Source organism: Epinephelus moara, chromosome 6 (genome assembly GCF_006386435.1).
Source record: "Epinephelus moara isolate mb chromosome 6, YSFRI_EMoa_1.0, whole genome shotgun sequence".
NCBI lineage: Eukaryota > Metazoa > Chordata > Actinopteri > Perciformes > Serranidae > Epinephelus > Epinephelus moara.
In genome coordinates this window covers 3,581,223-3,599,490 of record NC_065511.1, presented here as the reverse complement: position 1 = coordinate 3,599,490, position 18,268 = coordinate 3,581,223, and the positions used below count along the sequence as shown (strand labels likewise).

The 18,268-nt window shown below is 40.0% G+C and overlaps 1 protein-coding gene across 1 annotated transcript in view; it reads left to right on the top strand.

Moving 5' to 3' along the window:
- Window positions 1–17,699, top strand: part of LOC126391212 (uncharacterized) — a 59,398-nt gene extending 41,699 nt beyond the window's left edge. Inside the window, exon 4 of the mRNA XM_050045811.1 lies at window positions 1,027–17,699. Within this exon, the coding sequence (XP_049901768.1) occupies window positions 1,027–2,295 (1,269 nt within the window). The 3' untranslated portion in view covers window positions 2,296–17,699. The remainder of the gene's footprint in view (window positions 1–1,026) is intronic.
- Window positions 17,700–18,268: the final 569 nt, after the last annotated feature.

The following is an 18,268-nucleotide window of genomic DNA, read 5'->3' as shown; positions in this document are numbered from 1 at the left end:
ACTGTGACGTAAAACGGTACAGCTCAAAAAGATAATTGTGTGGAAATGCTAGAACATCTATGCGCGGTCTGATAACCATCTCCCGACGAATATTTAATTCTCTGCGCAGTAATGCTGCACCTTCATCCACGGGATCGTTATCAAAAGGACATGCCATGTTAGTGAAAAAAGTCACCACCTACTGTGCCTAATGGACTTCTAATATTCTGACTCTGATTTTTTAAATGATTTTTTTAAAAGACAGACAGCAGAACTAGGCTACGCCAAAATTCGCCTGCTGACTGAATGAATGAGGAAATCAAATGGAGTGTGTGGCTCTGAAAGAGGGCGGAGACAGAGAGAAACTCGAGGTTCATTGAGAAAAACCTGGTCCCGACCAGGTTAGGTTCATAGAGTCTGTTACTACGGTAACTGACCGAGAGCTTAAGTTACCTCTCTCTCTGAAACAGGCTAGAGTTACCCCTCTTTCTCTGGTTTGAGTTACCTCCCTTTTTGAAATGGAAAAGTCAGAGTTTCCATCATTTCAGGGTTAACAGACTCTGAGTTTTTACTAAACCTGCTTTGTGAAATGGACCCCAGATGTTTCAGATGAAAGCCAGCTGTTTTGCTGGCAGCCAGCTGACAGGTTTTGTTCAAATATGGGGACAACAGACGTTTCAGACATTTTCCGACAGCCTATGCTGGAAGACATTTATATGTTGTACTTCAGAAATGGTTAGACACACCCCTTCTTATACCACGTTGGAGTGGACGGTTTGGGGAATGTCTGAAGCTATTCGACCATCCTACAAGCACCTTAAAGAAACATACTGCTACACAAGTTGAAGACCGTCTCTGAGCAATTAAATCAAATCCCCCATGTAATTATTCCTTTTAACTGAATTGCATTCCTGAAGTATAGTATGCTGCTCTTTCACTGGGCCTGTACAGGCCATCTGTTTATAGAATTTTGCTCATAACTGTTTTCTGCTAATATACTTATTCCCATGCCTTAATATGAGCTATCATGATCTCTTTCTGCTGCAGGTTGCCCTGATGACTGGACTCTCTGAACAAAGAACCTCTTGTGTCAGGTCAGTTCCTACCTTAAAGCCTAGGACAGGGGTGGGCAGCAGATGCCCCCCCAGGCCCTGCACAAGGCCTAGCAGTACCTGTAAACCAAGACTCCAGGAAACCAACAACAACCACCTCTCCCGGCATAGCAAACACCAACTGCCTCGCAATCAGCACCTTCCTCTTCACCACCGAACAGTTTCTAACTACTATAGCAACCCCAAGACCTTCAGTAGTCTCCAGAACTCAGGAAGACATTCAAGCAGGACTCCAAATCAAATACCATTGACTAATGGCTCAGTCATCAGACCGCTGAGTGAGAACCCTGGGGTCCTAAGGTTGTCCAGAAGAAGAAGAGGCCTCCCACCAGATACCAGCCCTAGCCCCCTGAATCGGGTTCCTTCGGACATCAACTCATCGAAGAAATGCGGGACAGTGCAATGCGAAGACGGTGATGTCCCATTGGAGAGTGACTACCATACTGGTGAGATACTACAGAAGAAGATGGACTGTGCTAAAGATGGTAAAGAGGGGTATGTGAGTAATACTGGAGAAATCACTGGTAGTAGTCATGATGAAGAACTTAGACAAAATAGATGTGGCCGTGTTGGAGAGATGAGACTAGAGAGGGGCAGCTGCATTAGTGACGACCTACAGGACAAGGTGAATGTTAGAGAGTTAAGCTTGACCAAGGTCTGTGCTCTGGAGCCCTCTCAAAAAAGGGTCAACTTTACCAGCATTATCACAAACGTTGACATCAGCCCTGTCAGTGAGGTCATGTATCGACATGTCAGAGAAAAGAGGCTCCAGAGAAATCAGCCTGCTTCATCCACAATCCCTAAGCTAATTACCAGAACTGCTGATTCTAGGACTGTTGCCAGAGCTGCTACTGCTAGGACTTCTGTAACTAAAGCTGCTATCAACTCAGTGACACCTATACACATACACACTGACCCACCAGCCACTTACTCTGCCAAGCACACTGCTAAGGGTACTAACAAAGGTGCTAGCAAGGACAATACCAAGTGTACTTCACCAGCCAGCAGTTACTCTATCCATAATTCTAAAGGTGCTGCAAAAGATACTTCCAAGTGTACCACAGAAGACTCGACAAAGGACATTGCACCTGTCAGTAGCTATTCTATCACTTCCGAGGGCTCAACAAAGGGCCTTAACCAGACCAAGTCTGCTACCTCAGCCATCAAGACCAGGTCCAGCCCTAGAATCCTTCTGAAACGTTAACAAACACCTGAACTATGTCTGAAAACATGTTCTCACAGATTCATTATTCGCAATATTTAGAATTGTTGAGAAAGACAGTTTTGAAAATAGTAAAAACAACATCAGATACTGTTGATCATTAGCACTGCATGATGATGGTTGTTGGCTGGTTGGATAGTAACCCGTGACTATGTACTGTTCTTTACATTTGTCAGTGATTGTGGGATTCGATATAGGAAAATAAATAATGAGAAGAGAGCGTAATGGCAGACACTTTGTAAAATGGACAGTATAGTGAAAAGTCACTATTTTTAGATGGTCCCTTGCCGTATCTGAAAAAGTAGCTTGATATTTTTGTATTAATATATTCATATATGAAAGGCACTGTTTTAATCAAAGCACATAGTTTACTTGAGTCAGTCTACTGTACAGTTTTCAGCAGCAAAGGTTACAGTACAGTCTTGCCATTTCAGTTAAACAAGAATAATGGGCCTCATTCACCAACTATTCTGTAAAAGACATTTCTTCTTAAAAACCACTTATGCAGCTTTCACAAAGATTCTAACATTCACAACTGTTTCCTTATTTGGGATTTCCTTTTTTTTTCTTTTCTTAGGTAAGAATGTACACACACTCAGGAGCACAGTAGTATTATTGACTTTGAATTACAATGAATTTTTATAATTCATAATTTTTTAAATAATCATTTTGATTATTTTACAAAAAGCATTATGGTTTTTTAAAATAAACACTCCACTTACAATTCAAACTAGTTATGTTAACGAGAACCATGTATCCAGTGATTACTGTTAGAAAATATCACGGGCGGATAGGACAGCCAGGGCAGAAAGTAACAAAGCACCATTCTGGGTAAGTTATTAATAACTCACAGAAACACTTCGTGAAATAGTCCACTTCCACCTATTCTCCCCCTCTTGCTGTCTCTCTTTAAACACTTGCAGCCACACCTTGGAGAATGCCACCATGCTCATCTCTGTCCTCAGTCCTGACAGTTGTGCTGTAATGCATAAAGTTTGTGCGTGGGGTGGTTGATTAACACATATTTTTAGTATCCGATACATCTTTTTTGTGCTATTTTATATCCACTCCTGACTCTACTAACAGTGACAGCTTGTTTGGTGTATGCTTCCTGCAGAAGCACGTTCACTTCAGAGCTATTGAAGTTTTTTCTGGAGTCCGTTGCTCCACCCTCTTTAGAGGTTGGACATTCTAGTCTTACTTCTCTCAACTTTTCTTCTTCTTTTTCTTCTTCAAGTTCTGTGTGCGCACACCGCACTGCAGTCTCATCCCTGCAGTCTCACATCATGAATCTGACGTAGACTTTTCTTAGGACCTTTCTTAAGAACAAATTTGAGAAAAAACTTTGGAAGATGTTGGTAAATGAGGCCTAATATTTCAGATCAATAACATAAAAGTCCTACAGATTTCTCACTTAATACCCACAACGAATCAAAGGATAGGTTCCCATTTTTCAAGGCTGTCTGAAAACAATAGTCAAGTGCTCGTATAGATTTCAATTTAAGTTATGGGCAACAAAATCCACAGTTCTGTGCAAAAACAAAGCAACGTTGAGCTGAAACTAATACAAGGCTTTAGCAGTCTAAGGACCCAAACACAACAAACCAACTCGTGGCAACAAAGGCCCATGCTGTGTCGCTTTACATCCCCTTTGTCTCAACCAAAAAGTTGCACATGAGCACACTGGAAAGACTACAGGCGACGTATGTTCTAAGCCTGCTTGAGAGGAAATAACACCAGCAGACAGTAGTTGTCTGTTATTGTCATTTAAAAAGGGAAACTGGAAAACTGCCAGTTAGCACATTAACAACGCAATCCAATGTTTAAAGTACGGAGCTTATTTTCCATGCACCAGTGAACAATACACAAACCATCAGGAAATGTTTCTGCTAAAGAGCTCAAAGAGCTCTGGATAAAGAAAATAATCTGACCTTATGGAACAAGTTTGTTTTGGTCTCACTCCCTCTGGAGTTAAGCTGTTTGTTTTTGATTTTGTTTTTCAAATCAGACCTTTAAGAAAGACTGTCTGCACTGTTATTTGCAAGTGATTAGATCGAATTTGTGTGTCTGGAAATCAACAACCAATCTGTATGGGTTGCTATGGTAATGGCATGGTGTCAGTAAGTACGTAGCCACACAGGTGATGCAGCTTTTGGACAAGGCAGCATGAGAAATGGAGGCTAACAATAACAGTAAATAGGGAAAGGGAAAATAAAGTAAGTCTCTGTCATGCAGCATTGCAGAGATATTTAGCATTAGTAACGTTATGTCTCACATGACATTTACCACCCCAATGTTAACTTCTTTAGTGTACAGTATGCTCAGCTGGACAGTGACATCTTACAAGAGGCTCTTTAAGATCTAATTTGAGCATCCAGACTGAGACACGTCTGTGGAAATGTGATTTGAATATCAACCCAATCCCATGTGAAACCACTTCCAAATGTGGTTTGTATCTGATTTTCAAAAATTCTCAACTCAACTCAACTCAAACTTTTATAGAGCACATTTAAAACAACCGGGTTTGACCAAAGTGCTGTACAGATTAAAAGCAGCACAGATGATAAAAGTGACCCATACAATACAGGAATTACAATAAATAAAATAAATACCAAAGTACATAAACACAGTGCTATAAAATAGAATAAAATAAATTAAAATTAAATTAAAATTTTGCCAGAAGTCCATTTAAACTCGATTAAAAGCCAAGGAGAAGAGGTGTGTCTTTAGGGAGGATTTAAAAACCTCAATCGATCCCGCAGAGTGGATGTGCCAGATCAGGTTGTTCCAGAGCCTAGGGGCCGCCACCACAAAGGCTCAGTCACCTTTGGTTTTTAGCCTCATTTTGGGGGTGACCAGTAGCAGCTGATTAGAAGATCTCAATGTTCTGGCAGGGGCGTGGATACGGAGGAGCTCAGTCAAGTACTGGGGGGCTAGGCCATTGAGAGCTTTAAAAACAAACAATAAAATTTTAAAATCTATTCTAAAAGCAACCAGGAGCCAGTGCAGCGAAGCTAGGACAGGAGATATGTGGTCACGCTTGCGTTTGCCAGTGAGGAGATGGGCAGCTGCATTTTGTACCAGCTGCAGGCAATGCAAGAGTGAGTGGTCCGGGCCAAAGTACAGTAAGTTGCAGTAATCCAGTCGTGTGTTAATAAAAGCATGGATTAGAGTCTCAAGATCTTTACGTGGCAGGTACCCTTTTACTTTCGATAAAATCCTCAAACGGAAAAAGCTGTTTTTCACAACCGAACTGACCTGGCGATCAAATTTCAGATTTTTCGCTGATGACAGGATGTTTGGTGTAAGGGGGCCCAGAAAGCCAGCAGGAAAGTCTGCTGGACCACATCCAAACATTATGATTTCAGTCTTGTTTTCATTTAGATTCAAAAAGTTTGTGGTCATCCAGGATTTAACATCGTTTAGGCAATCAAGCAATGTCTGTACAGAGTCACTGGATTTTGATGTTAAAGGCAGGTAAATCTGAACATCATCGGCATAACAATGAAAAGAAAGATTATAATTCTTGAAAACTGACCCTAATGGTAGCATATACAGTAAGAAATGAAAATTGCATTTCATGTGGTTTTTGCTGCCCAGACTTTCTATATCAATCTGAGTACTATCTGGATATGCCAAAAACCAGTTTGGGCTGGCAGTCGGAATAAGGCCTTAGTCTGTTGAATCAAGTGGGTATCTTCCAAAGATAGTCTTTTTAGTATGGGTTCTTCTCTTTGTCTTCCTGTCCACCTGCCAAAGCTCAACAGGAAAACACTTACCAGGGAACCAAAAAGGATGGATTTTGTACAAAATAGGCCATAACTATGGAATATATATCCACTTCATTTGTTGGATTCAGACTTCTGCAGCCCCATATTGACTTTTTACTATTGTGTGTGTTGTGGAATGCATTCATCCCCATTTCCACCAAGCAGTCTGGTACGGTACAGTTCAGTTCGGTACGCACTTGTTCCATTTCCACTGTGAAAAGTTGTGGATGGTACTAATGGAACCATTCCTAACTGTCCCCATTTTGGTCACCCCTCTTTTGGGTTACCCAGCACACAGATCTGGTACTAAAAGGTGGAGCTAGAAACACTGCAGTCCATTAGATAGAGGACTGTCACTCTTGCTGAGCGCTGAGTTGTGGCATGAAAGGATGTTTTGCTGCCTCTTGCAGCAGCTGTAGACTGAGAAAAAAATAACTTAATTAATTAATAACACACCTTAAATTTCAATATGACAACTCTGACCATTCCATTAGTTTTTATTGTCCCTCTTGGATGACACACTTTAAGTAATGAGTGGATCTTCAAGGGTTTAAAAATTTTTTATTAATTTCAGATGGATTATGTGAACTGCATATATTCTAATCCTCGCTTGGACAAAAATAAAAGCATTGTGGAGCGTGGTTCCTCTGGGCTCTGGCAGCACTAAACCCTTGCGCTTGCCCGAGACGGACTAAATGCACAAACTTGCTATTTTTAAATATCCCACTGAGAGAGACTGTCACTGCAGCCTGTTCTGTTTTGTTTTAAAAATGTTGGTGTGCAACCCTGTTCTGTGGACGATAAATGAGGTGCAGCCTTCTCTCTGTATCAGGGAGTTACAACAACCCTGCCCACATTTAAGAGTACTGTTTGTAGTGGAAATGCTGAATGGATCTAGTGTATAGGTACCATGTCTGAAGGGTTACTTTTGGTTCTGGTACCATACGGAAAGTGTTTGGTGGAAACGGGGCTTTTTTGTACTGTGACTGTGGATTTTGTCCTCCATCACTCACATTGAATGTGCATTAGGAAGGGCTTTATTATCAGGAGGAATGATAACATTGAGCAAAGTATTGTTTTAAGACAGATTTGAAGAAAATAAACCAATCCTATAAGGAGTCAGTGGCATGTAAATGGAAACATCCATTCTATCCACATCAACTCTTACAGCCACCAGTACCACCAGCTGTATATGTGAAACCAGCAGCACAATCACCAGCCGAACTGTCTTTACCAGCCTGTGTCATGTCAGAAGGACCTCCCAATCTACTGTTTTTTTTTTCAATGGGTAGGATTTGTTTTCAAGTAGGTTACGTGTGAAGTATACAAGAACAAAACTGGTTTTTATTCACTCCTTATTTCTTCTGAATAAATTCGCCTGTACTGTATGTACCATTCACAAGTACCTCACAAGGCACACAAAAGAGTATGGAGGGGGCCGCGTAATGACATGTGACATGCTTATTTCAGAGTCTGTGTGGATTAGTACACTTGTAAAAATAGAAGATATGTGTTTGTGAGGCAGGTGAGCAACAAACATATGAAGAAACGCCTCAGTAAATACTGGTGACATGGTTTGTCCTTAGCTGTCAACATGGCCATCACATTGTAAGATAATTGACTGGATGAGTCACCACACTAGAAATCATGGAAACGACTGAAACATCAGGAGGCTTTAAGATTATATCAGGTGCTATCAGGTGCTATTAGCTTGCTCATAAACATGGGAGGTTAAATAGAAGAGTGGTAAAATCACATGGCTGTGTTAAATAAAATGAATCTAACTCTGGTAACTCCAAATGAAAAGAAAAAAGAAAACAGCAACTGTGGGAGATGGCAAAGCTGCTGCCTCTGCTATAGCTTTCAAAATCATCTTAAGGTTGCCAAGATATTTCTGCACACAGGGGCTTCAAATAAGTAATTGACAAATGTGTTTGTAAACCACTTTGTGATACTCTGTCCATGCTTTTGTCCACTAGCACGTTTTAAACTATGTTATGCATAAAGCATTGAATCAGTTTCATATCATACCTCATTTCATCATACCTGTCTCAGCTGTGGAGCATTAATAAACCATATATTGACATGTGCATTCAAGGCCTTTAAACACAAGGGGCATTTCTTCCATATGGTTGATTTGCTCTTCAGTACATACTCTTCAAACTGTTATCTTTGTTATGAGTACTTAAACACAGAACATGAACATTACGCAATGAAAAGCACCGTTTTGTTTACTTGAATGAGGTCAATTTTTCTAGACTTTTGCACCGCAAAAAAAAGGATCAAGGCATCAATCACTTTGCGCCCACAAAACATCCTCTGAATGAGGATTACAACACAACATGGAGGCTCACACAAACCATGGACTGTTTACCAAAATTTAAATTACTCCTCTGACAAAGGAAGTCCATGTCAGATCCACTCCTTCATTCTTACCTTTCACAATAATTGCCTGAGACGTGTACACTGTGTAACTGTTTACCAGAGGGTACTCAAATTTTGTCAGAATTCATAAAAAGAAGCTTGATATAATAGATTCCAATACCTTCGGCTAAACAACAACTTACTGCAGACAGACCGCAGACAAAAGCTTTTGTTGAACAAGTGTTGCAACTGTCACCAATTCACATCACTGCCAGTATGAATAGTTTTGATACAAAATTCAATTCAATTCAATTCAATTTTATTTATAAAGCCCATTATCACAAATAACAATTTGCCTCAGAGGGCTTTACTGCATACGACATCCCTCTGTCCTTTGGATCCTCACAGCGGATAATGAAAAACTCCCCTAAAAAAATGGTAGACACCTCAGGAAGAGCAACTGAGGAGGGATCCCTCTTCCAGGAAAGAGAGACAGAGAGAGATGCAGGACAGACAGTAATGACAGCTTACAACAACATTAATTTAAGTAATAATATTACAATAATAATTATGGCTATTGTGGTACAATATATTGTAGGTATAACTAATGATAATAGCAGCAGTAGGAGGCATCAGGCAGGACCACGGCAGCAGCACAACCACGTCACACGATCCAGGCACAGCTGCGATACAAGGTAACCTGCAAGACAGTGGAGCGCAAAGGCTCCAGAGAAGAAGCCGAGTTAGTGACATGCAGTAATAGGATGTGAATGTTAGCAAAGGAGAGAGAGAGAGAGAGAGAGAGAGAGAGAGAGAGAGAGAAGGAGAGAAGGTGCTCAGTGTATTATAGGTGATGTATTATAGGAGGTCCCCCGGCAGACTAGGCCGATGTCAGCCTAACTAGGGGCTGGTCCAAGACAAGCCTGAGCCAGCCCTAACTATAAGCTTTATCAAAAAGGAAAATCTTTAGGCTAGTCTTAAATGTGGAGACGGTGTCTGCCACCTGGACTGAAACAGGAAGATGATTCCACAGAAGAGGAGCCTGATAGCTGAAGGCTCTGGTTCCTGATCTACTTTTGGAGACTTTAGGGACCACGAGTAAAATTTTAACTAGTGCTGTCTCAGTGCTATGATGCACTCTAAATCCTGACTGAAATTCCTCAAATAAATTATTATCGCAGAGAAAGTCACACAGCTGGTCTGCGACTACTTTCTCAAGGATCTTTGAAAGAAAGGGAAGATTAGAAATTGGTCTATAGTTGGCTAACACCTCTGGATCCAGGGTGGGCTTTTTTACAAGAGGTTTAATAACAGCTACCTGAGACGATTGTGGTACTTAGCCTGCTAATAAAGATATAGTGATCATGTCTAATAAGTCAGTGTTAGCTGAAGGTAAGACTTCCTTTAGTAGCCTAGTTGGGATGGGGTCTAAGAGACACGTTGATGATTTAGATCATTGAAGTCAGTTGTTGAAGAGAAATCGGGGAGAAGCTATCTAAATATATATTAGGTCTTACAGCTGTGTTTGAGGGCAGATTGGTTCCGTTTGAGGGCAGGAGGTCATGAATAGGTCGAATAGGTAAAATTTTGTCATTAAAAAAGCTCATAAAATCATTCCTGCCAAGGGCTAAAGGAATATAAGGCTCAATAGAGCTGCGAATCTCAGTCAGCCTGGCTACAGTGCTGAAAAGAAACCTGGGGTTGTTCTTATTTTCTTCTATTAATGCTGAATAATAGTTTGCTCTGGCATTGCGGAGGCCCCTCTTAAACGTTTTGAGACTGTCTGCCCAGACTAAACAAGATTCTTCCAGTTTGGTTAATCGCCAATTCCTTTCAAATTTTCACGATATTTGTTTTAACTTACGAGTTTGAGAGTTGTACCAAGGAGCGAACTTTCTCTGCTTTGATAACTCCTTTTTAAGAGGTGCTATGGAGTCGAGTGTTGTTCACAGCGAGCCTGTAGCGCTATCGACAAGATGATCAATTCCCAAAGAGTTTAAAGTCGGTATGGGAAACCTCTGTTACAGAAGGATATGGTATTAAATGGCATCGATGGAATCATTTCCTTAAATTTTGCGAGAGCACTATCTGATAAACACCTATTATAGTAACTGTTGCTAAGTGGCATGTAATCGAGTAGAAAGAAATCAAAAGTTAATTATTAAATAATGATCTGGGAGAGAGGGATTCTGTGGACAGACTATTAGGTTATCAGTTTCAATTCCATCCATCAGAACTAGATCGAGGGTGTGGTTAAAACAGTAAGTGGGTTTATATACACCCTGACTGAAGCCAATGGAGTCTAATAATGAGATAAACGCAGTAGCGAGGGAGTCATTATCAACGTCAACATGAATGTTAAAATCACCTACAATAATAACTTTATCTGATTTAAGAACTAAACTGGATAAAAACTCGGAGAATTCAGATAAAAATTCAGAATACAGGCCAGGAGCACGGTACACTATAACAAACAGAAGTCAGTCCCTCCAGGATCTTGCGGGAAAAAAAACTTGAATTTGTGGCCAATTTTGTCAAAAATTGCGATTAAATTTGCAGCATTTTTATGTGATTTTTTTGCGGGAAATTGCGGCAAATGACAAAAATTGCGGCTAATGACAAAAGGAGGGGAAAAAAATGTCTTTTTTTATTTTCTATTACTACGTCCAAAAACATAGGTCATGTAATCACTTGCTATAATAATCATACTGAATATTACAAAAATAGCTGCAAATGTTTTTTATAGTTCTCTTCTTCAGTTTTATTTAATAACTTTCAAAACATGGACTCCAATAATGTTGCAAAAAATCCTGAGTGAATATTGTAGCTCTCAAACCACACAATGTGACTGTAAAACAACATGTAAACTACATCTTCTGTAAACATAACATTTTGATAAATTCAACACATATTGTATTTAAACAGTGTAAATTCTTATGTCAATACAGAGCGTTTCTCCATACTGCCATGCCATTAGCGCATTTGATGACGCGTCTGATGACGTTTCAAATGACGTCGCATGCACGACGACTTCCGGTTGGACAGAAAATGCGGAAAAACGTGGGAAAATAGTGATGGGCAAAGCAGTTCTTTAGATGTTACTGAATCACTAGAATCAGTTCATTAAAATGATCCATTCAAAAGATTCGTTCACCAAATCGTTCAGTGCTTGGCGGGAGGAGCCCTGACTGTGTACTGCGTAGTCCAACTCACTGGGGCGGCTGTGGCTCAGAGGTAAAGCGGGTCGTCTACCAATCAAAAGATCAATGGCTCAATCCCCTGCTCCTCCAGTCTGCATGTCTCAGTATCCTTGAGCAAGATACTGAACCCCAAATTGCTCCCGATGGCTGTTCCATCGTTGTGTGAGTGTGTTAAAACTGAGTAGCAAATGGTACCTTGTATGGTAGCCTCGGCCACCAGTGTATGAATGTGTGTGTGAAGGGGTGAATGTGACTCGTAGTGTAAAAAGTGCTTTGAGTGGTCAGATGACTAGAAAGGCACTATACAAATGCAGGTCCATTTACTGAACTGAAACACGGCTGAAAAATTCATCATTCAGTTTAGTTCACGGCTTCCGCGAGTGCTGTGGCAGTGTTGCTTTGACAAACACATTTATAAAAGTAAACACGTTTATAAATCATGATTTTTTAAGTGTCCTCGCCGAGTAGGCTATTGTAAATAAACGCCGTTTAGAATGAGGGTTTAACTGGTCTACTACAGTTCGGCATTGGGCTCAGGGCTGAGGGCTCACGTTCACTTACTGTATAGTACATTCAGTGCGTTCACTTAACGTACCACACACTCCGATTGTTTGCAGATATGGACAACTTTCAATCAAGTGTGTATGTGTGTACATTGTGCTGTGTGGTCACCCCTCCCTTGTAATGGTTGAGTCCTGCAGGTGACTACTCTCAGAAGAAAACAACACTCAAGAAAACAAAGTTGTGATATAGAAGTGCAGTTTAATTGCAAGTCAAGCATACAATTTGCATTGCAATGCATTTTCAGGAACAGTAAAGAAATAAAACTGAGCTGCCTAATATGAAATCATATTTAGTTCAGTGTCTACTGTAACTTAATTGATTGGCCCTACCCCTAGCACTTGCCCACTACCACTTGGCCCTCGAAATGAAGCAATGAGGGGTAGGGGTTGAAATCTTTCACTAGGAATTGGGACACCACTCACTACGTCACCGCGTTGGTAACGTTCACGCATACGTAACTATTTTAAACAGGAAGCTGCGAGCCATCTACATTTCCAACCAGCATCTATAATGGAGTCTCCAGTTGAGTTCATCCTACCGATCGCGTTTGCATTATTCATCATGCTTCGTTTAATGAATGACAGACGACAGGGGACTTCTGCTAGCTAGATAGCTAGCTAACCAGCTAACATTACGAGGCAGCAGCATAGTTATACTAGCTGGCGTGTTATCGTAATGTGAAAAATCCGACAATTTTGCAGAACAGGAAAGATGACAGACGCCAGATAGTGCGAGCTAGCTAGCTAGCTAACAAGCAACCTGACGACAGTAACATTAGCTATGTATGAACTTTTTTCTCAGTCTCTTGATCGGTGGTAGCCATGGCGACGTCTACCCCTCACTGGCAAGTCAGCATCTGAAATCCCTCACTCCGAAGGGCTAGTTTCATACCCACTACCCCTCGTTATGCCTCCTACCCCTACACACAAAAAGGAATAGGTACACCCCTATCCCTCGCAGGAATGCACAAATGTAGGGGTAGGGCTAAGGGGGGGTATTGGGACTGGCCCCAAAGCTTGATTGACAGATTCATGAGTTTGTTTGGATGTGATTATACAAGTGAAAATTAGGCCTTCAAAATCACAGTATTCTCACATGACAATGCAGCAATAACATTAAAAAAACGTGTTGCCATATTCTGACGTATAATTAGTTGTCATTCATATTTATTGCTGTAATTCACATCTTTTAATTCTATTCATAATTTTATTGACATTTGTATATATTTTGTTCTACCACATTTTTTTGTTCACCCATTAATCACTCACTCATATTTTGTTCTATTGCTACTTGTTTTATACAGTACTTGTTACATGTAACAACACACGGACAGTGTGTTGTTGCTGTGGCAATTTGGCAAAGTAAAAGTTATTTCCCTCCGAGATTAATAAAGTGCCTGATAGACTTGAACACACCCCCATTCACTCAGTCTCTCTGTTGCTGCTACTGCATCTGCCCTGCACTGGTGAGTCTCATTACTAGCCAGCTTAACGTTTTAAGTTTGTTTATCTGGAAACTAAGTCTGTTAAAACAATGGGGAGGTGTGTGATTGTGTTCGTATGGCTTGACTCCTGGCTACATTAGCCATTAGCTTGGAGGAAACGGTCCCTATGAAAGTGTATTGCTGAGAAGAAATGATTTGAATCACTCAGGGATCAGGGTTACATTGTTCACCGAGTGATTCCTCACGCAGTAGGCAGTCCCTCCCTGCACCGTGGCTGCCTCGCGACTCGCGAGTGATTCATCGTTCGCACGGACCAAATCGGCAGTTCCACGCCCGGCCTGCATGCTCGCTGCTGAGCTCAACTGAACTGAGAAATGAACAAAACAGTTCCGGAAGTGATTCAGTTCAGTACGTTCACTCAACAGATTCATTCTTTTGAACGATTCGTTCGCGAATGACTACACTACGGGAAAATCGCGGGACTTTTGAACAATTGCAAGCCCCCGCAAATATTGCAGACTTTCACTGAATTTGTGTTAATTATTGCGATCGCAAGATCGCGATTTTCTGGAGGGACTGAGAAGTGGCTGTGAGGTTTTCCAGGTTGGATGTAAAAGACTAAAAACAAGGCTTTCAAAGGAGCTATAATCTAGTTTAGGTTTTGGGCTGATTTACAGACTAGAGTTAAAAATGGCTGCAACTGCCCCTCCTTGGCCGCTGCCCCAAGGAATGTGGGTGTTATTATGAGTGGGAAAAGTGGATTCATTTAGACTGTCATATTCATCTTGACACAGCCAGGCTTCAGTGAAGCTGAGTAAATCAATATGATTATCTGATATTAATTTGTTTACTAACACTACTTTGGATGATAGAGACCTAATATTTCACAATCCACACAGGGGAGGTTTTAATTTATTAGGTTGTTATGCACAACTCCTCTTTGTTTAATTTTAGATTTAGATAATTTAGGTGGTCGGGGGACAGACACTGTTTGTATAACTCTATGGGTGGGTAAGTGCACTAGAAGCTCAGAGAAGCGTGCAAGACTGCGACTCTGAGTCCTGATATCAACTCTGGGTTGTCAGGGTTTTGAATTAGTAATAAACTTGGCCAGGTTTCAAGATATGAGGGCCGCTCCATCCAAAGTGGGATGAATGCCGTCTCTCCTAATCAGACCAGGTTTTCCCCAGAAAGTTTGCCAATTATTAACGAAATCCACATCATTTGCTGGACACCACCTGGACAGCCAGCAAAAATATTTGCAGTCAAGTATTTGGGATTTTCGTGTTGTTATTTCGTCACACCCCTGGTGTGTAAAGATGTTTTGTATATGGTTAGAATACATGCATAAAACTGCATTCATTACAACTAACTTTAAAAGATATTTATCCTTTAGTTATACAAGAATATAAAAAAGTTGGGACGCTGTGTAAAACTTCCATAAAAACAGAATGAAATGATTTGCAAATCCATTTTGACCTATGTTTAGTTGAATGCAGTCCAAAGACAAGATATCAAATGTTCAAACTGATAAACCTTATTGTTTTTTGTTAATATACACTTGTTCTGAATTTGACGCCTGCAACATGTTTCAAAAAAAGTTGGGACAGGAACATGTCTACCACTGTGTTCCATCACCTTTTATTCTAACAACACGCACCAAGTGTTTGGGAACTGAGAACACTAACTGTTGAAGTTTTGAAAGTTAAATTCCTTCCCATTCTTGCTTGATATACGACTTTAGTTGCTCAACAGTCTGGGGTCTCTGTTGTAGTATTCTGCATTTTTTTTGCACATTTTCAGGAGGAGACAGGTTTAGACTGCAGGCAGGCTAGTCTAGTACCTGCACTCTTTTACTAAGAAGCCACGCTGTTGGCACACGAGCAGAATGTGACAACGTCCATGATTTCCAAAAACAGCTTGAAATGTGGACTTTAGTCTCAACTTGCATTTGTAGATGCAGCAACAAACTGTGTTTACTGACAATGGTTTTCCGAAGTGTTCCAGAGCCCATGTGGTAATATGCTTTATATAATCATGTTGGTATTTAATAAGTGCTGTCTGAAGGATCAGAGGTCATGGGTATTTCATTTTGCATTTATGATGATATTATAGATACTATGAATTGTAGATTGCGAAATACCTAAATTGCGTGTTGAAAAACGTTGTTCTTAAACTGTTGGACTGTTTGCCCTGGCAGTTTTTCACACAATGGTGAACCTAGCCCCGTGCTTGTATTTAACTGAATATAGGTCAAAAAGGATTTGCAATATCATTGCATTGATATACATTCAAAACAGCATCCCAGTTTTTTTGGAATTTGGTTTTAGATTTGATTTTAACTTTCTGTGTTAAATGAGACCTCCTTCCACTTATGTCATTGTGAAGCATTGCGTGATGATTACAAAACAGTGATGCACCAGGTTGGTCTTCCACAAAGCCTAAATCTAACTGTGTACTACATTTATTGTGTCATGAAATTGTGCTTCTTCATCATCATGACACCATCAGATACCAAAAACAGCAGCTTTGTTGTGGTTACTGCAAAACATTTTTACAAATATTTCACTGTTGCAAAGATGGTCTTTTCATAAAACGGGGCTGTCTATGCAGTAGGAAGATGCAAGATTGGTGCTACATGACAAGAGAAAAAACAGTGGGGAAGGGCTGTGACATTTGCTTTTGCTCAAGAGGTACAAAACCAACTATCAGAATGCACTGCACCAAACCAGGCCAATAAATGCTCCTGCTGGTGGGTGATATAATGCGAGCTTGGCTGTTCTGACACAGTGAACAATATAACACCCAGCTGGTAGCAAAAAGATCTAGAGTCACAGTTTAACATTCAGCTAAAACATATTTCTGAAAACATTTCACCAGAGGATCCACGATATAATAACAATGCTTCAGTTACAATACAATATTATTGCAATGTTAAACATGTTGTGACATGCTGAGTATTGCAGTAAAAAATATTGTGATGTTTTGTGATTTATTACCCTTTTCCAACTGCAAATAATGTTTAATGTTCACTTTGTCAACATCTCTTTTATCGAATAAGATAAAGTTTTCAGTCTGTTCATCTCACTACAGCCTTTTTTTTTCAGCAAAATGTATCTAGTGGACTGAAAAAGCAATTGCTTATCTTATTCTAGTAGGCTACCTAAAGTTTAATTTGTATTTGTAATATTAATAATTTATATAATAAAAGAGCGACACTTGGCACTGTGTGACGATACGATGTTGCCACATAAAACTATGGCAATACTATGCTGTATCGATTATTTCCCCCCACCCCTACAAAGTACCATTTTTGAACTCATCATTGATCATTCTGCACAGGTGGCACACAATGCTAAGTAGCAACAGACAGTTGGACAATCTGGCTTCCTGATAAAGGATTCACATTGTGTATGACTTGTGATTACTAGTTGTTCAAACAACTCACTTATTCCCACTCACATATTCTAAGAGGGGATGTTATGTCTTGTGTGGGTGTGGCTGCATAAAAATGAGCGTCAGTCACTCTTTTCAATTTTTATTGGAACACTTTTATGTCTGTGGCATATGTCTCGGCTAAATGGCCTTTCATGGAAGATCATGAAATGGATCTACTGGGAAAAGAAAAAAATATTTCAGTGCAATAATGTACAATACATTTGTGCTTTTTGTAGATACTGACATTTCATGTGGACAGAGTTTTTCCTTTCATTTTCTCAGCAGCCATGGAGCTTGCTGATTTGATCAGTAGAGGAGTTCTCCAACTGAGAGGTAGATCTTTACAACACATGAATTCATGCCTTTATTGCTGACCATGAATTAATGGTATGTCATAGTAGTCAATGCATCTTTAAAGTGATCTGGAAGGCGTTGTCAGTCTGTTGTTATGTCTCTGTCTGTTATTATGTGGCTTTTTGTTAAGAGCAGTCTCTCTCAGCCCCGAGGAAATATAATAATATGTAACACATAAAAAGTCAAATATTTGTGCAGTGACATCTAACATAACTATAAAAAGTCTGTATAAATGTGAATTATTCAAATGAGAATTTGCAATAAAATCACTTTACATATTTATTTGTTGGGTGCATTTTTTTAATATGCTTATACAGTAAAGAAATTAATGGAACCCACTGCATGGCTGGAAAATACACACAAAAATCAAAATGTAAATTATAGCTGCTGCGCAGCGATGGGTCGGTCCGGGCATTTTTAGGCAATTCTGAGCAACAAGCAGAAGAATTGGAAGACATTTAGGAATTAAGCAATAAAATCTGCCTTTTGCATCAGCTGAGGCTTGAACTCACAACCTCTGAGACTAAAGATCAATTTCTATCTCACCAAGCTAATTAGTCAGTGACAATTCATGTGTAGCTTCACAAATTGACTAAGCCAGACATGCAGGTTTAGCAGCCGTCCATGCATGGAAAAGCAGATTTGAAACCACTGTAAAAAATTCAGTTATTAAGACAAAAATCTGAAAATACACATATTGCATCTAGACAGCATGGAGATGTTGGTAATTTGTTTGCAACAATGACTGATTTGCTCCATAAGTGAAAAACTGATGTTTAATTAATTTAATTGCCATTTTTACATTGACTCCAATTGTTCAC